We start from the raw sequence: 25,933 nt of genomic DNA, 5'->3' as shown, positions 1-25,933 counted from the left end.
AGTAATTAAAACTTTCATCCTCAGTTGAGTGTCCTGCTAATTCAAAACTTCCTTCTCGTATTACCTTATACATTCAAGACTGTGTGGCCAAATCTGCCCAACTCCATTTAGAAGTTTGCTGATGATGCCACCATTGTAGATTGGATCTCAAACGAAGATGAGATGGAATTTAGGAAGGAAATTGAGTGCTTAGCGGCATGGTTTAAAAACAACAATCTCTCCATCAATGTCAGCAAAATGAAAGTCATTGATTTCAGGAAACAGAGTGAAGGGCATGTCCCATCCGCATCAATTATGGTGAGGTGGAGATGGTCAAGAGCATCAAGTTCCTGATAGTGATGATCACCAACAACCTGTCCTGGTCCATGTGGATGTGAAAGTCAAGAAAGCACAACCACATTTCTACTTCTTCAAGTCTAAGGAAATTCACCATGTTGACAAAGATGTTTTCCAAATTTTATAGATACACCATAGAAAACATCCTGTCTGGGTACATCACAATGTGGAATGGTAATTACTGTTCCCAAGACCACAAGAAACCACAGAGTTATGAACACAGCACAGTTTATCATGCACACCAACCTTCCAGCCATTGATTCCATCATAAATGCTTCACAAAAACCACATAAGTAAAAATGTCCAATGATTTTTCAAGTGTAAATTTTTGAATGCTTGATCATCTATTTTGGTATTGAAAATGTTTCTCATCTGTGATACTGCAAAAGATGAGATATTGAGAAAACCTGATTTGATTGATCCCTTGATGTTACTAAATCTTGTCATTTTGTACACATAAATGAGGTTGTGCTACTCTCTTTTGCAAACATTCTACAGGCATAGAATTCCCACTCTGCTGTCATCCTCAATCTTTCTCTTCCCAGAGCACCTACCAATGCAGGGGCAGAAGGCAGCATATCTGCCCTTCTCTCTCCAGTGTTCCATGCATTCTTTCCATCATTGATGTGAACTTATTTCAACTTACTGTACTGTATTTGCTGCTCACACTGAGGTCTCCTTTAGAAAGGACAAACTAAATGCCAATTGAATGGTTGCCTTGCTGAACATCTCTGTTTAACCCAGTTGACATGGCCTTCAGGTTCTGGTCATTTACTGCTTTAATTCTCCATCCCCCTTCCTCTCTGACTTCCCTGACCTCAGCCTATCACACTGCTTCAATGCTGCTCAACGGAAGATTAAGGAACATTCCTCAATCAAACAAATTGCAACATTCTGTACTCAATTTTGTATTTTACAATTTAAGTCTCATAACTAATGGTCCCTTTCCTGCAACTCCAATTTTCCACTTTCCAAGACTCTAACTATCAGTGTTAAACCTAATGGAAAGCAATTAGCTGAAACCATTAAGTTTACTTCACAATGTGGCAATGCTCCTCACCAGCAACAATATGGTACAGGAGCCAAGAAGCCACAATGCCTACTGCACGTAGCCAACATGCCTGACACTCCTTCTCAGATACAATTATATGCAACTTTATTCTCTAAACACTCTCACTGTTTAACCACCACATCACACATTGTACCTGCTTGCAGCTACATCTGATTTGAACACTCTAAGTCAGCATGACCCTGCCTTCAACGTCCACTGTGTACTCGCAGCTGTCATTGTGCAAGAGAGGAACATCACATAAACACAGCAATCAGAAAAATCCAACCATGACCTTTTATTTACAGACAGCAAAAGGGGAACATAAATAAAACCAACACAAACCAAATTTTGGCATTCTGACCAGAGTACTTAACAGATCGCAATTATCTGCTGCTCCCAGCTCTCAACTCATGGAAGCAGATGTCAATGAGGTTCTGTCTGGTGTGTCGTGTCCATGCAGATGAACTCTGTCTTGTACAACAACAGCTTACTCCTCCCCAATGACCTTCTTGAAGATTGCTTCCATTCGCCCAGTTCCTCAGCGTCCAGCATCTTGCCCCTTTGCCTACCCAAGTTTTACAGAGAATAGAATGAAGCAGTAGACTCTTGCAGGCTAGATTGGGGTGCCCTCCCGGACTGGTCTAACCAGACTGTTAACAACAGCCCTGTACTCTATCCTCCACAGCCTTGACTGAGGCACAAGTGACATTAAACCTATGCTCCACCTCAGCCATGGATTTGCGCAATGGTGTTATGAACCATGTTGGCACTGAATAACTCTTGCTTCCCCCCGTAACCAGCCTTGTAATGTGACTGGGCACTCAAACACATCACGTACAAGTGACTTCTCCAGGATATTGGAGTGGTGTCAGTTGCCAGGATGAGCGGACACATGCCTCCAGGCACTGGTAATGAAGATCCCAGATCCACTAAACATTAATCTATTGGACCCCCTTCCTATTAGTGAATTTCACAGCTTTGTGATATGGCTTTCTGAGTGCCATATGTACAGTCAAAGACACGATATTCCTTTTCCTTTGTGTGCCTCTCTGATTTAGGTCATTCTTAGCTATTGGTCCGTTTGTGGGCGGCACGGTGGCACAGTGGTTAACACTGTTGCCTCACAGCGCCAGAGACCCGGGTTCAATTCCCGCCTCAGGCTGTGTGGAGTTTGCACATTCTCCCCGTGTCTGCGTGGGTTTCCTCCGGATGCTCCGGTTTCCTCCCACAGTCCAAAAATGTGCAGGTTAGGTGGATTGGCTATGCTAAATTGCCCGTAGTGTTAGGTGCAGGGGTAATGTAGGGGAATGGGTCTGGGTGGGTGCGCTTCGGCGGGTCGGTGTGGACTTGATGGGCCGAAGGGCCTGTTTCCGCACTGCAAGTAATCTAATCTAATCTAAAAATCTAATAGTTCTAGCCATTGCTGTAAACATAACATCGCTCAGTTTCAGAACATCTTTCTCAGAATTTTTAGTTTTCACACCTTTCGGCATTAATATGAACACATTCATCAAGTTTATTAATTTCAAATCTCACCATGTGAACCAGAAAGATAACTTGTTCCCTTGGAACTTTAATTGTGGTGCACTGACTATAGTGTAGTAGTGAACAACGTGACACTCTACATGTAAATGTAAACCTACACGGACCAATATAGTTTCTACACAATTTTATTTATTTTTAGCAAATGTCGACATTTGGAGTCAACGAATGGCTTTTTCTTACTCTGAGATTAAAGTGATTAGTCTGCTACGTTTTCTGTAGAGGGAACAATTCTTGTTAATGTTTGTGTCTCTCCGCAAGTGTTGAAGGGGAGGAGCTGGATCTGTTAAACAATGTCGACTCTCACATGGTAATTCAAAGTCTGCCATTCGACAGATGGGGTTTGTCAGAAGGACCTTGTTAGTGACTAATTCATATTGCAATGTTAAAACAAGGTTACAGAGGTGCCTTTTCCAGCTGTGGTACAAGGGAGCATTTCAAATAGAATTTTATGGCACTTTGCTTCAGTACATGCTCAAGTGCTTTGTAGAAGCCAAAACAAAAAATATTGCAGATGCTGAGCATTAGAAGTGCAAAGCAAAAATAATTGAAACAGATCAAGCAATATCTATTGAGAAACAAATAGCATAATCTGTTTCCCTGCCGCCTAGTCAGCTTAACGTTTTCAGAATTTTCAAATTTTACTCCAACAGTCTTGATGTAGAGGTGCCAGTGTTGGACTGGGTGTACAAAGTTAAAAATCACACAACACCAGGTTGTAGTCCAACAGCTTATTTGGAAGCACTAGCTTTTAGAGTGCTGCTCCTTCATCAGGTGGTTGTAGAGTATAAGATCGTAAGACACAGAATTTAATTTAACAGTATGGTGCTGCATTTTTTTTCAGCCTAAAATATTGGTTTCTTTAACACCTGTTCAGATCCCGTACCTTCCCAAATCACATTTGTATGATTTGCACGTGGTTAATAAAAGTGAAAATGTCAAGATTAACTTGAAATACTTCCCAAATGGAAATAGATTTATTTATTTGCTTAGCATGTAAGATTCTAATCTAGGCAGAAATCAATGAAGTTTTTATAACTCGCTGTAACTGGCATGGAATAGGCATGTAATGTTTTAAGTTTTCAAAATGATGTTAGTTAATGGTGTCAAATAGTGATGACAGCTTTTATCTGCATATATCCTTAATATCATATAATGTTGCTTTCAAAATAGTTTCTGCATGCAATCATTTGGAGAGATAATAAAGAAAAATACTAAGTATTAAATCAAACTGACAGACAGGGATCTGAAAGTACATATTAAGTTACTGCCATTTCTCTGTCAGTGTACTTTCAGTAACAATGAAGAACTTCTTTCAATGTCAGTGAAGGGATGCATGAGTGCATAATGAAAATACCCACATTTATTTGAGATGTAACAATTTGTTGAGGACATTTTTCATCTGCAGGTTGGCAGAAGATGCAAAGGCAGATGGGTGGTGTTATTTTGCATCAATCTAACTTGCATGCCTGAGGCAACACTACATCAAAACAGTTAATCAACAGCAAAAAAAATGTGGATTCAAATCCTTCACATTTATATAACAACATTATGAACTTCATTGTCTAATTTAAGACAGCAAATAATTATAGAAAACGGTCCTTGGAAATATCTACAGTGCAGTCATTGTAAGAACACAGGTTGCTTTGTAAAAACAATAATAGAACTATGCAGTAATTCTATGTAATTTCTGCAGTTTTATGTATACTTATTGAATTAGGCTTTTAAGAGACCAAATGATTTAATGAATGACCTTCAGCCCCTGGCAACCCCAATCAGGAAACAGCACGCATGCTCTCTATTAATTTGGTGGACAGAAAATCAAAAGGGTGCACCCATGATTTCCCAATATGCTCTCCCAGGAGGAATGCATATTCAGAAAATCAACCCTCTGTAATATTCTTTCATACAAATGTGAGACACTTATAGTGCATTGTTTAATGTTAATAAAATATGGTAATACCATGGAATTGATAATGTAGGAAAATTAATCAGTGCACAAATAACATTAGCAGTGATGCAGACTATGAGTAAATGGCTATGAATGAAATGGTATTTATTGAAGAAGTCTTACGTACTGTCAATGAGCAAAATGAATAATTCTCCTTGTAACAGTGTAAAGCAGTCAGATAATAGTGTCTCAGCATAGTGCCTGATATGAGTATTTACTGAATTTTACTTAACATGAAATCTTGTTCTATATGAAATCTTTCTTTTTTAAGTTGAATAATATTTGATTTGAGCCCTGGATGCCTGGTACACAACTGAAGTATATTTCTCAGCACAATGAGCACTGGCTGACAGTTCCCCCTGAAAACTAATATTGACTATTTGCATTTTATATTAAAGTTAAAAGCTTCATCTGTTACAAGTTATTGCAGAATCCTGTTAGACCCAAATTACATTCACTGCCTTTTTTCAATGATATAATTTTCTAACTACGAAAACAACATTTGACAGAATACAAATTAATTCCATATAATGGTGCCTGTGCAACAAATACACTAACTTTGGTGTGATTTGGAGGTGCTGGTGTTGGACTGATGTGGACAAAGTTAAAAAGTGCCCAACCGCCTGATGAAGAAGCAGCTAGCGATTCTAAATTAACCTGTTGGACTATAACCTGGTGTTGTGTGATTTTTAACTAACTTTGGAGGACTTTTTAAAAATAAGATACTCACCTGTTGATTATTTCCATTCCCATCTATAGCATATAAACTGTTAGCAACCTCAAATGAAACAAAAGTTATGCTTATGCTTCTTCTTAACATTTTTGAAAGCACAAATACATTTCAGTAAGCAGTTCAAGGAAAGATACTTCCCTTTGTTCTTCATTCTCTATTTACAAAAATCAAAATGTCATAGTTTTGAATGTAGTGTATTCTGCTGGAGCAAACAAAGTAAAAAAAAGTCTGATAAAATTTGAGTAGTGTCGAAAGCTTTCACATTACAAAAAAAAACTGAAATTGACCCTAAAAAGCCATAAAAGAACTGAAGACTTGACTGCATGACTGTTGGACATACCTAAGAATACAGCTCAATAAACACCCATCATGGTATATGGATGAGAACAAGGGTTAACTGATGCCTTGTTTTTTATTCCAATGATAATTATGCCATTTGTGCTTTACAATATGTTAGCCTGCCTGCACAAGATTTACCTTGGGTCATCATTTTTCTTCTGCCAGATAACTGAAGCATATTTGCAAAACAATTTGCAATTTTTATTAACTATTTATAAGGTTATGATTTCACAGAATTACAGACTGGTTCCCTGCTTACTGATATTAGTGTACTTTTCACACACAACTGACTGTCTACACTGACTCTGTTACACAGAATTATTGAAAGCAAAGTTGCTACCTTCATATCAGAATATCAATGTCATGATGATGTGTAACTGTTTGCAGTTTGAAGTTAAAAATCACACAACACCTGATTATAGTCCAACAGGTTTAATTGAAAGCACACTAGCTTTCGGAGCGACGCTCCTTCATCAGGAACTATCACCTGCTGAAGGACCGTCACTCTGAAAGCTTGTTTGCTTCCAATTAAACCTGTTGGACTATAACCTGGTGTTGTGTGATTTTTAACTTTGTACACTCCAGTCCAACACCGGCACCTCCAAATCATGTTTGCAGTTTGTAAGCTGCAGTTTTTCTGGCCTGGAATTCATGCCAGGATGTACTTTCAGCCTTTATCTATTTAAAGAACCTTTTTCTAATAAAGAGTACAAGGATGACTTATGACTGGACACTCAAATAACACCTTGGTGAATCTATTATTCAAATAGACCTGGTATTTACATAGTTATCACCACTTGGTGTTTCAGCTCCTTCTGCAGTGTGCCATTTGTCATTGCAGATGGATGTGGATCATCTATCAGTGATGTGCAGCTGTTTTCCAGCATGAATCTTCAGTATCCAAGTTGTCATCCTGTGTGATGAGCGGTTGGTAATATGCAGTTTAGATAGATCATCCATATCTCTATGAGACTTGACTCATTACAATACTATGTGATTTAGACTTGACAAAACATTGTAGCATCATACCACAAGTACATGCAGCACCGTTTCACATATTTGTATGAATGTCTCCAACTGTTATGGTTTGCTCTGGTTCAGATTGGGGCAGCTGTCTGCCTATTCATTCACCATGCTCTTGCACTATTTTCTCCTATCTTTGCAACAATGTATTGAGAAAGAATTGTGTGCATCTGTCTTCCAAAAATGAAATGTGCCAGTCAGGATCAACTTTGCCTAGAGGGGTAGCATGAAGATTTAACGTGGCTACTTGATAATCTGTCCAAGACATGTTGCATTTATAATCATGGGATTTACAACATAAGCAATACCTTCTGGGAGACTGAAAGTAGTGTGGAGAGCAGTTTACGTGTTGAATGCTCCATTCCCTGCACATGTCCTGTACATGTGCTGCAGGCAATTTACACAATTAGTGTGAGATACATTGAACATACTGAGTATGGCAATCAGTGTGTCAAAAAAAATGTGATTGGGCCATCTCTGATTTGTCGTACAAAGAAAACTTGTGAAACAGTCCATCTGAAAATCCTTAGATGTGGAAAATATTCATCACAAATTTTTACCATGGCTCAGAAATAATCTTAGTCGTAGAGTCATAGAGATGTACAGCATGGAAACAGACCCTTTGGTCCAACCCGTCCATGCCGACCAGATATCCCAACCCAATCTAGTCCCACCTGCCAGCACCCGGCCCATACCCCTCCAGACTCTTCCTATTCATAAACCCATCCAAATGCCTCTTAAATGTTATAATTGTACCAGCCTCCACCACATCCTCTGGCAGCTCATTCCATACATGTACCACCCTCTACGTGAAAAAGTTGCCCCTTAGGTCTCTTTTATATCTTTCCCCTCTCATCCAAAACCTATGCCCTCTTGTTCTGGACTCCCAGACCCCAAGGAAAAGACTTTGTCTATTTATCCTATCCATTCCCCTCATAAGTTTGTAAACCTCTATAAGGTCACCCCTCAGCCTCCGACGCTCCAGGGAAAACAGCCCTAGCCTGTTCAGCCTCTCCCGATAGGTCAAATCCTCCAACCCTGGCAACATTCTTGTAAATCTTTTCTGTACCCTTTCAGGTTTCACAACGTCTTTCTGATAGGAAGAAGACCAGAATTGCACACAATATTCCAACATTGGCCTAACCAATGTCCTGTACAGCTGCAACATGACCCCCCAACTCCTGTACTCAGTACTCTGACCAATAAAGGAAAGCATACCAAACGCCTTCTTCACTTATCCTATCTACCTGCGACTCCACTTTCAAGGAGCTATGAACCTGCACTCCAAGGTCTCTTTGTTCAGCAACACTCCCTAGGACCTTACCATTAAGTGTATAAGTCCTGCTAAGATTTGTAACCTTGCTAATCAGTCTCTCATGGGGAACCTTGTCAAACGCCTTACTAAAGTCCATATAGATCACATCTACTGCTCTGCCCTCATCAATCTTCTTTGTTACTTTTTCAAAAAACTCAATCAAGTTTGTGAGACATGATTTCTCACGCACAAAGCCATGTTGACTATCCAGAATCAGTCCTTGCCTTTCCAAATACATGTACATCCTGTCCCTCAGGATTCCCTCCAACAACTTGCCCACCACCGAGGTCAGGCTCACCAGTCTATAGTTCCCTGTCTTGTTTTTACGGCCCTTCTTAAACAGTGGCACCACGTTTGCCAACCTCCAGTCTTCTGGCACCTCACCTGTGACTATCAATAATACAAATATCTCGTGTGGAATCTTGTGTGGAAGGAGAGATTGTCTTGTTTATTGAAGCTGATGAATTGACATATTTCACATGACTTGATTTATTGTTCAATGTCCTTGTTAACTGGGCCACTATATATGGATGCTTGGCCCAACCTTTTGGTTTTATCTGTGCCCATGTGACCTATCCAGTATCCCTCATGCTTGCAGAATTATGATTCTTTGCCCTTGAAGATTACATTGTTGTGGAGTATCAACTCAACTATGAATGACCAGAAAGAACATACTAATTCAGGGACCTTTTGGATCTGTCAGCCCATCATCATCTTACATAGCTGGCTGAATTTGCTCTGCTCAGCTGCGACCAAAATGTATGAGATTGTTGTTGCTGTCTAGGAATCATTGGTGTTGTAACTGACAAATTTGCCAGTTAGATTGCAACATTATGTTGATGTGTGAATGCCATAGATTGATAACAGGAGGTCCATCAGTTTCAATCATAAAAAAGGTTTCAGGTGTCCATCTCAAAGATCCATCCAAGAGGGGTAATGAAATATCTAGGTTATTGAATAAAAATAAAATACTGAGAGTGCTGAAAATGTGAAACAAACATGGAGAATGCTAGAAAAACTCATTGTTGTGGCAGCATCTGTGGAGAACCCAGGTATGATACTTGTTCAGAATGTGGCTGATGTGGGATATTGAACCTATTGTAAGCAGTAAGCTTGCCTTGTGTAGACTGCATCACATTGTGCCAGGGAAGTGATAATAAGCAATTTAATGGAAGTGTGAGCTGACAAGTGCCCTGGTCCTGATGGTCCTCATCCTAGGGTCTGTAAAGACAAGGCTAATATGGCAGTAGATACTTGGTGCTAATTTTCCAAAATATTGCTAGATTCTGGAAATGTTCCACCACTGGAAAGAAACAAATACAGTTAATCTATTCAGGGAGAATAGGGAGGCAAGAAACATGTAACAGCAGGCCAATTGATGTCTCTCATGAGAAAGATGTTAAACGTAATGAATAAGCATGTTATAGCTGGACATGTAGAAAACACAAGGCAATTTGGAACAAACAGCATGGTTTTGTGAAAGGGGTAAACTGTTTAACGTTTATTGGTGCCCTTTGATGGAGGAACATGCACGATGAATAAATTGGGAGCCTATAGACATACTTGGATTTCCAAAAGACAATTGTTGAAGTACCACGTTAAAGGTTGGTGTGGAAAATAAAAGCTTGTGGGGTGACATTGTAAATGTCCAATATAGAGATCCTTTGGAGTTAGTGTTAAGCTGACATTCTGATGCCATTCTGATTTCCATGTCAAAGGTTTCTCGAGGTCAACTTGTTTGGCACATTTGGTCAGACTTCTCTTCTGATTCTGCCACAAATCTTGCTATAGTCCATGTCACTTAGACCTCCATAAATTGTGCCCATCAGATATATTTAGGACTATTTCCTAAAATGAAATGCTGTGTTTCTAACCAGGGATCAAGTTATTTTAAATCTGGGCATGTGCAATGATGAAGCTTTAAATGTAATGTTCGAATAAAATGTCCCCAAATGAACGTGCTGATCACTGCCTGATGGATTTGTGGTGAAAGGTGTTATTGTTTGCAAATGCTTCTATGAGGGACAGGTGATATGAAATTGTCCAAGTACTTGGAGTGTTCCATGGTACTAAGGCCAGGCCCATCCTTTGTTACACTGGGGCCATGTAGAACCTCAGTATGTAGTGACGCTTTGTGTACCAAGGGTCTGTGCACAATTTGATGCAGCCACACACAGAGGTGTACCTTGGGCAGCATTGGGTATGTTCTTCCCGCCCTTATCCAGAGCTTTTTACTTTACATCCCTGCGAACACAGTCACAGAATCTATTCGCCAGATATGCAAAGTATTCATGTAACACCTCAGTCATGCTTTTGCTTCCAAGCCTTCCTCCGATTTTAGCTCCTCATGAGCCCTCCTCCTTCTTTTGTCACCCTGTTACAATTGCTATGTTTCACAAGATTTTGTGATTTCCCTTTATGTTAGCTGCCAATCATTTTTCATAATCTCTCTGTGTTTATTGTATTGGCTTTTCACCCCAATTCTGAGCCTTCTGTATTCAGCTTGGTTCTTGTCTATCTAAAAGAGCAACCATTCACACAGTATGCTTTCTGTTTCTTAGCCGTTTTCACATCCTGGCTGATTTTTGTCTTTTCAGTGCAAAAAATTGCAATTCAATGCTAAAATGTGGATATTAATTATCATGACCTGTGAATAAAAGATGGACAGTTGCAAGGCCAAATCTTCCAGTGAGTTTTTATTTGTTGCACAAAGTGATGATTTGCCGCGCAGCATGAATATCAATCCTTTTGCCTTGATTCATAAAGCAATAGCACTTAGCATTGTCAAAGTGAGAGATTAGTTGAGTACATGACATTCAATTTTAGCCCCTTTTATGATATCATACCCATTAGATAACCCGTTCATTCTGAATCATGTTAAAGTTGTTCTGTGAAATATAAATTCTTTCCAAGTTATCACTTAATTTACATTAAGCAGGCATCAATCCTCTTTTACACTCATAATCCTTTAACAAGTAGATGGCATTAAAATACAGTTTTTTATTTTCGTTTGATGATAAAACATTTGGATGGATTTCTTTGGGATTTCTATCAATCTCTAAAAGCATAAACCAAAAACAAATAGATTCAATGTTTCTGACATTTTGCTGAGGTTTTCCATTAAATTTCTACTGAAATAATGGTGAGGGTTCAAAGAGAAACGCTGGAGGCCCCAGTAAATGAAGTTCCAGAGATATCCTACCCGAAATATTATTCTAAGTTACTGATATCACATAGAGAAGCATTCTGACACAAAGTATTGGTAGAAGTGAGGCTCGATTTCATAAACAGAATGGTATTTATTTCATGAATTTTAACATTTTGTGTCTATTTGTGTAATGAAGAATATCCCATCCAAATTAAAATTAGGATTACATTTATTGTCACATGTACTCAAGTACAGAAGTACAAGAGTATAAGTCATTCTGCTATATAAGGGTGGCACAATGGCACAGTGGTTAGCACTGCTGCCTCACAGCGCCAGAGACCTGGGCTCAATTCCCACCTCAGGCGACTGACTGAGTGGAGTTTGCACATTCTCCCCGTGTCTGCGTGGGTTTCCTCTGGGTGCTCCGGTTTCCTCCCACAGTCCAAAAAAAATGTGCAGGTTAGATGAATTGGCCATGCTAAATTGCCCATAGTGTTAGGTGAAGGGGTAAATGTAGGGGAATGGGTCTGGGTAGCGGGTCGGTGTGGACTTGTTGGGCCGAAGGGCCTGTTTCCACACTGTAAGTAATCTAATCTAATGTGCATTTCATCAACACAAATTTGTTGGAACATGATTGATGAATTGGGACTGTTGTTTCTAATGTGCAAACTTTAAAACCTATGTTGACTGTAACGTGATTACATTGGCAACACTTTAAGGGCTGTTTCTAAAGCATGATTTTTCTATAACGCGGAGTTGCACAAGAATGCAGTCATCGCATTACAGAAGAACTAACTGTTCAGTAAAAAGTTTACAATGTCACCCCACAGGGTGCCATCATGGGTACAAAATACCTAGATACAAATCTTGGATACAAAACAGAGAAATAAACAAAAAGCAAGTTCCATTAGCTTACTTCATTGTTTAAGTATAAGTTAGAAAAATAAGAAATAAAGTTAAAAAGAAAATGTATGGTCAGAGAACTTGCATTATCAATTAAAATATATTTCTGACATTATAATCAGGTGTGAAATGGCTGAATGGCTTCCCAGCTTCCCCACCCCTTGTTTAACATGATCAATCTTCCTCAATTCAGTGAGTGTTTAACATTTTCTGCAGTTCTTATACAAGACACAATCAGGCTTTCCTAAAAGTTAAAAATAAACAGAATATTTTTACTGTCTTTTATTGTGTCAAGGAAAAAGTATTTTTAAAAATAACACTTCAATTTCCATATATAAATACTACGTTTACACTCAGACAAATAGGTTATGCAGTGGAGGATAGATGAAAGATTTAGTTCAGTAACATTAAAAGGGTACACAGCTCTTGAAGGCTGGTAACTTGGCTGGCTTCAGTTTGAATTTGGTGGTCCTATAGCTGGGCAGAATGGTGACTCAGTGGTTCGCACTGCTGCCTCACAGTGCCAGTGACCCATGTTCAATTTTGGCCTTGGGTGACTGTTGATGTGGAGTTTGCATGTTCTCCCGATGTCTGTGTGGGTTTCCTCTGGATGTTGTGGCTTTTTCCCACCATCCAAGGATGCACAGGCTAGGTGGACTAGCTTTGGTAAATGTGGGATTACAGGAATAGGTTAGCAGGCTGGATCTGGCTGGGATATTCTTCAGTTTCGATGGAGCGAATAGCCTCTTTCAGCATTGAAGGGATTCTATGATACAGCTTTCAGCACTGAAAGGTTTAAGATGTATCTGAATGATTTTTCTATTTTTCTGGAAACAGTGGCTTCCGGGTTGAAGCATGTTTAATTTCTCTGTCTGCAGCATCTAGACAGTCAAAATCAGATGGGATCCCAAACTTACGAGTTGTCTGCAGCACGAGAGAGAGAGACCCACAAGTCTTTCCTGATTAAGGCCTCATGCACTTGTCCTGGTCTGCAGACAAAAGAGATACTAAAACAGACAAGGGAAAAGCGTTTTGTTTTGTTTTTCACAGGTCTAGTGTAATTTATGCTTTTCCAAAGCTTGCATTACTTGTTTTTTTAAAAATGCAAGTTAGTTTCAGTGATTTCTTTTCTAAATCACTTCCCAATCATTGGTGAAATGTTAATCAGGAATTAAAGAGATCAAATTACAAAAACAGTCCAGAGCAGACCACATTTGGCTTGTTACATGACCTGTCTGCAATTGACTAATGACTCCAGCATAACCATGTTTATATGTTCCAAATCTCTGGCGTACATAATGAAATTGATTCTGACTGAGCTCATTCCTTTCATGGAGTTCCCATTGTCTTATTAATTATACCAATTGGTTTATCTCTATCTAGTTAAGTACACAGGTGATTGCCCTGATGCTTTACCTATAGTGTAGGAAATTGTCCCTACTTATATTTTGCATGCTCATAGTTATTGATATAGCTTTGCAGGCAGACTGTCTCTATTCTGGATGTAGGTTTGATTGCTGAGCTGGAAGGATCATTTCCAGACGTTTCGCCACCCCTCTGTTTGGCTTGCCCTATAATGGACATGTTGTCCCAGTCGAAGTGGTGTCCTTCCTTATCTCTATGTAAGGATACTGATGAGAGAGTGTCATGTTGTTTTGTAGTTAGTTGATCTTCATGTATCCTGGTGGGTAGTTTTCTGCCTGTTTGTCCAATGTAGTGTTTGCTACAGTCCTTGCATGGTATTTTGTAAATAACATTAGGTTTGCTGGTTGGCTATATATGGTCTTTCAAGTTTATTAGCTGCTGTTTTAGTGTGTTGGTTGGTTTGTGGGCTACCATGATGCCAAGGGGTCTGAGTAGAGTGCAAAAATACCATGCAAGGACTGTAACACCACTACATTGGACAAACAGGCAGAAAACTAGCCACCAGGATACATGAAGATCAACTATCCACAAAACAACATTACCCGCTCTCATTAGTATCCTTACATACAAATGAGGAAATACACCACTTTGACTGGGACAACACATCCATTCGAGGACAAGCCAAACAGAGACATGCACAAGAATTCCAAGAAACATGACATTCCAACTGGAACTCTCTCAACAAACACATCAAGTTAGACCCCATCTACCACCCCCTGAGAAAAGGAACAGGAAATGACATCACCAACCCAAAGATGCCCAAACATATAAATAGGAAGCAGGAATTATCAACAGTGCTTCACCGGAGGCCCTCTGAAGATGTTACCTAGTAGGGTAATGAAACATCTGGAAGTGAACCTTCCAGGTTAACGAGCAAACCTACATCCAAAACCTCAACCGGAGCTACAAATCTTCTCAAAACTCACTGTCTCTATTCTAATAGTGTTAAAATGTAGAAGGTACAGTAATACAAATGTTGAGCTACCTCAGACTGTGATCCTAAGTTATTAGAATTCAGCTTCAATAATTTTAAAAATTGTTTCCAATTCATCATAAACCTAATATAGGTGTTGAATATTCACAAGGTATTGGGACAGCTTTTGTTCAATGTAACATTGCGAAAGTACAAACATCACAACTCCAATCCCAGCAGTATTCTTCCACTTGGTCTGCTTTTTCATACAAGCCAGGTGAAGGATTGCTGAACAGTTTCTCATTACCAAGTCTTTGTAACCAAACTAACATGAAGAAGCTGATCCTTCACACCAGAAGGCTTTGAATAGGTAATTGGACCCATCCTTAGCATCCAAGTATCTTGGAGGAGATGGTCATCACCCAATTTAAGAAATATCTGATTAGAATAGAGAAAATACACAAGTTCAAGGCATCATTTAGGATAGTTAGGACGCAACAATGAGAATTAAAAATATATTGTTTCAATTGGCAGAATTTCTGTGTCACTGACACTTTTACATAACATTAAAATTGAACATAATTCTGTTGTAAACCATGCTGTGCAGTATCAAGGAAATGATTCCTCTTTACTTGTTCTCCCCTTGAAGATTTAAACAGCATACAATTGCCACAAGCAGTACGTAATGACAGGAATGTGTATGGAAGGTTTTGTTTGGAAGTTCACAAAGACATTTTGTAAGGACACTTTTTTTTACTGATGTTGAAATAACCATTAGCAAAGGCAATTTAGTTTAATTTATTTGATTTGATTTATTATTGTCACTAAGTACAGTGAAAAGTTTTGTGTGCAGTACAGGTAGATCATTACACATAAAGATTACAGGATGATTGAACAGAGCTAGGAATACAAGGTTACAGCTGCAAAGAAGGTGCACAAAAAGCACAGTCAACATTATGTTTGAAATTTGAGAGGTCCATTCAAATGTCTGGTGAAGAAGCTGTTTTTGAATTTGTTGGAACATGTGCTGAGGCTTTTGTATCATGTGTCTGATGGAAGAGGTTGGAAGAGAGTATAGCCAGAGTGGGAGGTGTCTTTGATGATGTTGAATCAGGAAGTGTAGATGGAGTCACTGGATAGAAGATTGGCTTGTGTGATGGGCTGGGCTTTTTTGACAACTTTCTGTAGTTCTTTTACAATCCTGGGCATAGCAGTTGCTTTACCAAGCTGTGATGCATCCAGATAGAATATTTTCTATGGTGCATCTGTAAACGTTGGTGAGGACAAAGAGGCGTGGCTGTGCTTTCTTGACTGTTGCATCTATGTGGGTGGTCAGGACAGATTGTTGGTGATCATCAAGTCCCTCGTGGGAACTTCATGCTCCCAACCATCTCCACCTTAGTGCCATTGAAATAGAAGGGGCCTCCTCCTTGCTTCCTGAAATCAATGATCAGCTCTTTAGTTTTTCCGACACTGAGGGAGAGATTGTTATCTTTGCACCACTTGAACAAGGACTCTATTTCTTTCCTCTATTCTGTCTTGTCATTGTTTGTTATCCAGTCTACATTGGCGATGTTGTCAGCAAACCTGTAGATGAAGTTTGGACAAAATTCAGTCATGCAGGCATGAGTATACAGGGAGTACAGCAGGAGGCTGAGTGCACATCCTTATGGGCTAGTGTTGAGGACAATCATGGAGGAAGTGCTGTTGTCTGTCTTCCTGTGCAATCTGTGGATCAGAAAGTCGAGAAGCAAGTTGCAGAGGGTGGAGCAGAGACCTAGGTCTCGGAGTTTGGAGATTAGCTTGGTTGGAATTCTAATGTTCAAGGCGGAGCAGTAGTCAATAACTGACTGCCTGTCGTAGAATCCTTATGATCCAGATGTTCTAGGGATGACTGTAGGGCTAGGGAGATGGAAGGCTGGGGTGGATGTGAGCCATAACCAACCTCTTGAAGAACTACATAGTTATGGGGGACTGAGTGGCAGTCATTGTGACATGTCACATGTGTTTTCTTTGGTACCGGGATGATGGTGGTCTTCTTGAAGCAGATGGGGACTTTATAGTAAGAGACGTTAAAGATGTCAGCGAATACTCCCACCAGCAGGTCCATGCAGGATCTGAGTGCACAGCCAGGGGCTATGTCTGAGCCAGTCACTTTCCATGGGTCACTCTCAAGAAGGCCACTCTTGATAGCGTTTTGGTATTGCAATTTGATTGCATTTTCGGGTAGTACAGAGAGATGCCGCTCTCTTGATGAAATTATGTTGTGTGGAAAATACTTGTTTCATCATTCTTTGGATTTTTCTTCCCAAACTATTAACTACTTCCAAACAATGTTATTAAAGGTGTTTTTCATCTTGACCGTATATGTATCTCCTGATTTGTCTTTTTCAATGATTATTTTGTATTTTTTAATATTATAAATATATAGGGGGGCTGTAAGCACAAGAAACCTTAAAAATCCTCCAAGTTTCCAGACTAGATATGTTCAACATACACTTGTGATTTAATCATTTAATTTTAACTGATCCATGAATGCTACCTCCATTGATGTATTGCCAATGCATGAAACCCATTTAACACTACAGTAAGCACATCCACCCAGATATAGAAACCATCTAATGAACTACAGCTCAAGTGACAACAGCAATAAAATTATGAAAAGCCAAAATGTAAATTTGTTGGAAATTGCTCAGTTGCTTAGATGTGTGTTGATGGCTTGGTAGAAATATTTATGGCATGAACACATGAATTTAGTACAAGGTAATTTCATTAAACCAAATACCATTCGGAATCATTTGTTGAACTTGGACCCATCTGCATCTTATTAATTGCAGTTGTCGTGATCTGTTTACAGTCAGCATTTACTGAAACATTTCTTTTACAAGAACTGAATTCCATCATTTTGTTTATGCAACTACTATAAACAGGATAACTCATCTGTTTCAAGGAGGGGGATTGATGAAAAACATTGGAAAGAAGAAGACTAGTGAGCCTCGCTCATGCCATTTTATTCAGTGATTATTTAATTTTTATCTACCTCATTCGATATCCAACACTTCTCAATCAGCATTCTTCCTTATAAAGCCATGTGCTTGCGACAAGATGGATCGAAAATTAAACCAAGCTAGTCTTTTACCCCTCTACCCAATAGTATCTTTAGTGTGCATTGAGTTCTACTGAAGATCAATTGTGGCAAGATTAACTTTTGCGCCAATTTGTCAATCACACTGAATTACTTCAACAGAGCGTATGTCATTTATGTGAAATTCATGTTTGGTTTTGAATTAATTTTTGCTTTATGATGCCCACAAGATGACATTTTTCCTCTCCTATCTGAAACCACTATGTTTAATGAACAAGGAGATCTATATGCTTTCAACATGATTATGCCAAAACAAAGTTAAGTGAAACATCTGATTTTTATTATTGATACGTACAGTTGAGCAAAAAATGATGTTTTTAAAGTCTGTAATAAGATCAAAAGCCAACTCATCCCACATCTGCTTATATTTAGCCAATATTGTTCCTTATAACTCGAGCTTTTTTCTCATTGCCTGGAAAAAATCTTAACAGCTGTTCCGTCTCCAAACCTTTAGTTTCCTGGAGTCTATTGTTAGCAAAGAGGTGGTTTTCATTTCCATTTTACCTAATATTCTTTGTTTTAAACAGCAGTATCCTGTTATCCATCATATGACATCTTGTCTTGTGTTTTTTTTGTCTTTTATGTCAGTTCCACCAGGTCCACCCAGGGGTGTGATAGTGGAAGAGATTACAGATACCACAGCTCAACTCTCCTGGAGCCCTGGTATTGACAATCACAGTCCAATTTCCATGTACACTATACAGGCACAAACGCCCTTTTCAGTTGGTTGGCAAGCTCTTAAAACAGGTAAATCCTCCAGCAATATTCAGAAATGGCATGATGCAAATAATTCTGTGTTGTTTGTATAGTTTGCGAATTATGTTGCACCGTTTTATTTCACACTTCCTATTTGATGAAATTGAATTTATTTATTATGAAACACCTGATGCTGGAATTTTACATCTTAATTCTATGAAGTCCTCATTTAGCATTGCCCTTTTTAATGCTGTTTTGCTTTCAACTTGTTAAATTATTGTGGCCTGTAATATCATTGAGTGTCATATGATTCACTTAAATGTTGCTTATCTGACATGATTTATACCATTTTGACACGGAGTCTCCAACTCCATGAATTAGGGCCATTCCCCATGGCCCAGGTTGTTGACATGCAACTTCTCCCCATGTTCACCCTCCAAGAGAAGAGCAAAGACACTGCCGTCTGTGTTCTCCACCGAATGAACCTTTACTCATCAGACTTCAAGGCATTTTCGTGAGCTATCGCATCATTCTGGCAACATCATTGCTGCTGACTGACAGCGTCCTTTTGAGAGACCATGGTAAGGCCTCTTGCTGGCTGCTACTACCTCTCCGATCTACTCAGACGCAGTGGAGCTGCCTTTCTTGCCTGGCTGTGGGGCCTTGGCTTGCCTCTCCCTCCTCCTGGCTGGCAATGTGGTTATCGTGACTGAGGCGAATGGCATTTATGGAGGAGAGGGAGGAAGACGGGGTGGCACGGTGGCTCAGTGGTTAGCACTGTTGCCTCACAGCGCCAGGGATTGAGGTTGGATTCCAGCCTCGGGGGTACTGCCTGTGTGAAGTTTGCACATTTTCTCTATTTCTGCGTGGATTTCCTCCAGGTATTCCCATTTCCTCCCACTGTCCAAAGATTTCTCGGTTAGGTGGATTGGTCATGGGAAATGGAGGGCTACAGGGACAGGATAGGGAAGTGGGTCCAGGTGGGATGGTCTTTGGAGTGGCGGTGTGGACTTGATGGGATGAATGGCCTGTTTCCACACTGCAGGGATTCTATGATTTTAAAACCCAGCAGCCAGCCAAAGATCAACATCTGCAATGTCAGGATGAGATGACAGCTCCAATGGGCAGTCTGGAGCCTGAGAAACATCCCTTGCTGCAGACCTCAGGCAGCAGTGCATCAGGCTCTACTCTTGCAAGATCAGTGTGCGGAGAAGTCCACAGATTGGGCTGTCAGGGAGGAGAAGGATCCGCAGTAATCAGGGCGATTATAGAGCAGGAAATAGGATCAGCAGTGAGCAGGTGATTCTGCAAATAGAAAATAATATTTTTGTATTTGCTTTATTTAAAACATTAGTTCATTTCGGAAATTAGCAATGTTTCTATTTACACGGCTTAATGCTTTAGTAGAGATTTTTCAATAATTTGTGGAGAAACTCAGGTCAATGGGGAAAGAAGTGGAGATATCAATTTGAGACTACATGATGCTTCTTGGGATGCTCAATAGCGAAGCAGTGGCAGGTGTTGCAAAGGATATTATGTGGATTAGGCACATTTCAGTGAGTAAGAAAGATTGCAACGGGTGGATCCAGTATCTGTGGTTAACTAGAGACCTTAAAGTTCATGCCAAACTTAAAAGAAAAGCATATCATTGTGCAAAGATTGATCAGATGGAAAGTAAAATAAAACAGCAAAGGATAATTTTGAAAAAAAGAGGGAAATATTACGAGAAAAAGCTGGCCAGAATTATAAAAACAGATAAATAAGAGCAAAGGGCATAGGAACAGGAGAAGGCCATTTAGCCCCTTCAAGGCTGCTTGACCATTCAATCAGATCATGGCTGATCAAATCTTCCTCACATCCATTTTTCTGCCTTTTTCCCATAACCCTTGATTACTCTATTGATATAAGACTATAAGAAAGAGAAACAGAATAAATAGCAGAGGATGACTTGACCTGTTGACCTCTGGGTTATGAGCCTAACACACTTCCTCTGAGTGACTCTGCTCCATAGTTAATCAAACTTTTCAAAATATTTTAAAAAGAAAACAAAAAAGAACAAAGTAAGTGTTTGTTCCAAAGGAAGCTGGGTGAATTGATAATGGAAAATAAAGAGCTGGAGAACAAATTGAACAGCTATTTTGCCTCGGTCTTCAGGGTGAAAGATTCAAGTAACATCTTGGAAGCAGCGATAAATCTGGAAATGGAAGGGAGGGCCGAACTTTGAGAAATTAGCATTTACCCTTCTTGGAACTCTGGGCAGCCATGTAGCCAGGTCCTGAAGGATTTCACGCTTGGATCTTTAAAAAATTTACAATTGAAATAGTTGTTTTGGTTTTAATTTTCTAAAACAGCCAAGATTCAATGAAGGTCCCACAGATTGGAAGATAACAAATGTTGCCCCTTTATTTGAAAAGGAAGGGAAACAGCATGAGTGTGTCAGAAGAGAATTATTACAAGCTAATATTAAAAAATAGTCATAGCAGAAGTAATCAACAGTGCCAACATGATCATTCGAAAGGTAAATCTACTTTAGTTCTTTGAGAAAGTAACATATGCTGTGGATACAGAGGAACCAGTGAGTGTACTGTGCTTAGTTTTCTAGAAGCCATTTGATAAAGTGCCACATCTAAGGTTATTGGAGAAAATAAAAGCTCATAGTAAGAGAGTGGGGAGCATATTAACATGGATAGACTATTGGCTGGACAACAGGAAGAAGACAGCAGACATAAATGTGTCTTTTTTCTGATAGGCAAGATTTAACAAGTGGTATGCCACAGGGATCAATACTGGGACCTCAACTGTTTACGGTTTATATGAATGATTTGGATGAATGGATGGAAGGTATGGTTTCTAAATTTATTGATAACATAAATATAAGGAGAAAGGTAGGTTGTGAAGAAGACATATTGATACCATGAACAGATGTAGATAGATTGTGAGGGATGTAAAAATCCTGCAAATGGAGTGTAATTTGGGAAAATGCCAGCTCATCTATTTGAGTTGCAAGTATATAAAGAAAAGCATATTGTGTCGATGGTGAGAAATTGCAGATCCAGGAAATACACAGATGTCTGAGTGTCCCAGTGCACATGAATTGGTAGCACAAATTGAAATAAATAAGTATAATCTGATAGCAACCACAGAGTCATAACAAAAGAATGAAAGAATTCATTCATTGGCTTCCTATATCATGGTTAGAGACAAGAAAATACTGCAGATGCTGGAATCCAAGGTAGACATTAAGGAGGCTAGAAGATCATAGCAGGCCAGGCACCATCAACAGGTGGAGACGTCAACATTTCAGGTGTAACCCTTTTTCAGGACTCGGGGTAGATGTAAGGGGAGCTGTAGATAAAAGTGGTAGGGGGTGGGGGGCAGGCTAGTGAGGTAGTGATAGGTGAAGACAGGTAGAGGATACATTTCACCAAGCATCTCAGCTGGGCCCCCAGGGGCTGACCTGATCTCCCAGTCACCACCCATTTTAATTCCCCTTCCCACTTCCTTTCTGACATGACCATCCTCAGTTTCCTCCATTGCAACAACAAATCAGACCACAAATTGGAGAAAAAACACCCCATCTTCCACCTGGGCAACCTACAGCCCAGAAGACTCAACATTGAGTTCTCCAATTTCAAACAACCTCCTTTCCCATCCACTGACTCCCTTCCCAGCTCCTCCCCACTTTCCATTCCTCTCATCAACCCTTCTTTCCAGCCACCACCAGATTCATTTCCCCATTGACCAACCAAGTCATACCATCTGCCTGTGTTCACTTATCCTGACTTCACCAACCAGCTCCCCATCCTGCTCCCCACCCCCTTTATCTGCAGCTCCCCTTACACACACTCCCAGCCTTGAAGAAGGGTTATACCCGAAATATTAACTTCACCACCTCCTAATGCAACCTGGCTTTTGTGGTCTTCCAGCCTCCTGCTTGTCTGTCCTACCTAATGATGTCATGGTCAGATACTTCATGTACTGAATTTCCTTAACATCCTGAGAATAAGAGGCATTATTGTACTTGCTTGACTGTTGCATCAACATGGATGGACCAGGACAGATTACTGGTGATCATCACTCCTAGGAGCTTGACGCTCTCAACCATCTCCACCTCAGCCCCATGGATGTCGACAGAGGCGTGTCCTCCACCTTGCTTCCTCAAAACAATGGCCAACTCTTTAATTTTGCTGACATTGTTATCTTTACATCATGTCACCAAGCACTCTATCTCTTTTCTGTATTCTGCCTTGTCATTGTTTGATATCCAGCTGACAACAGTGGTTTCGTCAGCTGGTAGATGGAGTTAGGATGAAATTTGGCCACGCAGTCATGAGTGTATAGCGAGTACAGTAAGGGGCTGAGTACACAGCCTTGCAGGATGCCAGTTTTGAGGATTATTGTAGAGAAGGTGTTGTTGCTATCTCTGCCTTAATGATTGCTGAGAAATCACCACCAATGCCTCAACAATCTCCTCAGCTATCTCCTTCAGAACTCTGGGATACAGCTCATTGGTTCAGGAGATTTATCCACCTTCAGACCTTTCAGCTTTCCTCTTCTACTTAATATGTTTTAATTAACTGATTATTTTATCAGTTATTCATTGTTGTTGTGGTTCTGTTCGCCGAGCTGGGAATTTGTGTTGCAGACATTTCGTCCCCTGTCTAGTGACATCCTCAGTGCTTGGGAGCCTCCTGTGAAGCGCTTCTGTGATCTTTCCTCCGGCATTTGTAGTGGTTTGAATCTGCTGCTTCCGGTTGTCAGTTCCAGCTGTCCGCTGCAGTGGTCGGTATATTGGGTCCAGGTCGATGTGCTGATTGATTGAATCTGTGGATGAGTGCCATGCCTCTAGGAATTCCCTGGCTGTTCTCTGTTTGGCTTGTCCTATAATAGTAGGACAAACAGGAAGACAGCTAACGATCCGCATCCATGAACACCAACTAGCCACGAAACGACACGACCAGCTATCCTTAGTAGCCACACACGCAAATGACAAGCAACATGAATTCAACTGGGACAACACTACTATTATAGGACAAGCCAAACAGAGAACAGCCAGGGAATTCCTAGAGGCATGGCACTCATTCACAGATTCAATCAATAAGCACATCGACCTGGACCCAATATACCGACCACTGCAGCGGACAGCTGGAACTGACAACCGGAAGCGGCAGATTCAAACCACTACAAATGCCAGAGGAAAGATCACAGAAGCGCTTCACAGGAGGCTCCCAAGCACTGAGGATGTCACCTGGATAGGAGACGAAATGTCTGCAACACAAATTCCCAGCTCGGCGAACAGAACCACAACAATGAGCACCCGAGCTACAAATCTTCTCACAAACTTTGAGTTATTCATTGTCTTTTTTATCTGTTTCCTTAAATTGACCAAACATTCCCATGCTATCTTATATCTTTGGAATAGAATACACCTCAGCCTTTTAGCAGATACTCTCCAACCAGTTAGCTTCTCTTGTAGTGTATTAGAACCAATTCTTCTAGGCTGTAAAGAAAGGCAAAATAACATCTCTTATTGATCTACCTGTCTGATTGTGGTGTCTATTCAGTAAGAGAATAGGAAATTGCTTCTGTTTTCATATGGACTATCCAAGTGCTCCTGTGAAGGTCATCTAACAATCTCTTGAAACAGTGCTTCCTCAGGGCTCATTTCCACTCATCACATTGAGACCCAAACATGGTTTTGGACTTTCCAGATTTAAATTCTGGGGATTGCTTTCTCTTTCAGTCCAGTTTACTGTAGCTTCAGCTGAGACTAGAAAACTATCTTCAACAGGACTTCAGTCTGAGTGAGAGATGGAAATCTGATTGTAAACTAATTACTACTCCTTCGAGCATTGAATAGTTCAAGGGTAGCCAGTATCAACAGGGATACCAACCCATCAGGCAGCCAGACAGGAAATCTTGCCATTCTAAAATTCTGAGCGTTGGGATGGCTCTGGTTCAAAGCCATGTCACTAGTCAGTACTTTCTTCATGTCTTCAAATGCTTGTAGGTGTTCTATAAACCACTCGCACTTCCATTCCATCTTTGAGCAGTTGACACAGTGGAGTGAATGTATTTTCTAAGTTGGAGACTCAACAGTTCCTCTGAATATTTCAAAGTTCTTCTTTGTCCTCTGGTCTCTTTGTTTTCAAAATCCCCTCAGCTTTTCCTCATTGGGTAGATACCTTTACCATCTATATGATGGCTCACGTGTGTTAAACTTCACACCATGAAGCAACAGTTGGGGTTCTTAGGTTTGGTACCACATTTTTAAATCAATCAATCCAGGAATTTGCTTCACACCAATGTGTTCTTTCTCTGCCTTACTGCTCATTAGAACTTAATCTAAGAAACAGCATATTTAGTTCATCTCACTTCCTACCTGATCCATGACGTTCTGGAACTCACAGGAGGGCAGACATTCCAAATGGCAACCTTTTGCTCTGGTACAATTCCTGTGTGAATAAGTGATAAAAGTTCTTTACTCTACTCAGTTGATTCTAATTGCAAATATGCATGACAAATGGATCTAACTGAAAACTTTTGCAAAGGCTAAATCAGGAAACAAACATTCACTGGTTAAAAACAGAGTAATTACTTGAAGTATAATCTCCAGAAATCAGAGTAGAACCAGGCTTTTTGAAACACCCCAGTGGGTGTGGCCCATTCATTAGTCTTCATCTTCTGAATTGTCTCTGGTCTTTCTAAACTGGCTTCCTGTTTACTGTTTCTAACTGTGCATAATGCACTTGATTAGCTTTGCACAATATCAGCTGTACATTAACCTTTGTCTTGACATCAGCCTTGCAAAATCTAATTTGTTTGTTAGTTCAAAGACCACTTTGCACTCTCATAGGATTTTCTCAATATCAGCTGGATTCTCACTGTTCCTTACTGGAAATAACTTGGCCCAGTTTAACCATATTTTCTTGAGCCAATCCCTTCTTTGATGAGACACCAATGGCACGTATGAATGATCCGAACACTAACTTCACCTAAAACTGGAATGCCGTTATTAAAATGACTAGTCAGTTTCACTCCAACCTTGCATAAAGGGAGCTTGAATCAGAAACTTTTTATAATTTCCTTATGAGGTAACAGCATTGTGGCTGTACTAATGTGCAAGTAAACTGTCAGTATCCAACTTCTGTTTTACTGTGGTACTCAAATTATATCCTCAGGCCTTATTATGCTCATCTTCTATGTGTTTTTTTTCTCTTGCTCCTTGACATGATCAAAAACTTGAACTTCTGTTTCCATATCTATCATTTACACATTTGAGGATTCCTACACTCCTGAGCCAGCATTACATCTGTCATGACTTCTACCTCATACAGTGCTCTGACCAGGAGCTTCTCCTTCCACATGCCGTCAGAATATGAACAACATTCCTGGAGGCACAGCACTTTGACT

At 40.0% G+C, this 25,933-nt stretch overlaps 1 protein-coding gene across 7 annotated transcripts in view; it reads left to right on the top strand.

The window, feature by feature from the left end:
• LOC122559093 (contactin-4-like) overlaps positions 1-25,933 on the top strand; it is a 2,522,648-nt gene that overhangs the window by 2,325,370 nt on the left and 171,345 nt on the right. For all 7 annotated transcript variants that reach the window (XM_043708367.1, XM_043708366.1, XM_043708371.1 and 4 more), the window contains one exon: positions 18,413-18,571. In XM_043708367.1, the coding sequence (XP_043564302.1) occupies positions 18,413-18,571 (159 nt within the window). The remainder of the gene's footprint in view (positions 1-18,412; positions 18,572-25,933) is intronic.

Source organism: Chiloscyllium plagiosum, chromosome 18, assembly GCF_004010195.1.
Source record: "Chiloscyllium plagiosum isolate BGI_BamShark_2017 chromosome 18, ASM401019v2, whole genome shotgun sequence".
Taxonomy (NCBI): domain Eukaryota; kingdom Metazoa; phylum Chordata; class Chondrichthyes; order Orectolobiformes; family Hemiscylliidae; genus Chiloscyllium; species Chiloscyllium plagiosum.
This window is presented reverse-complemented; position numbering and strand designations above follow the sequence as displayed.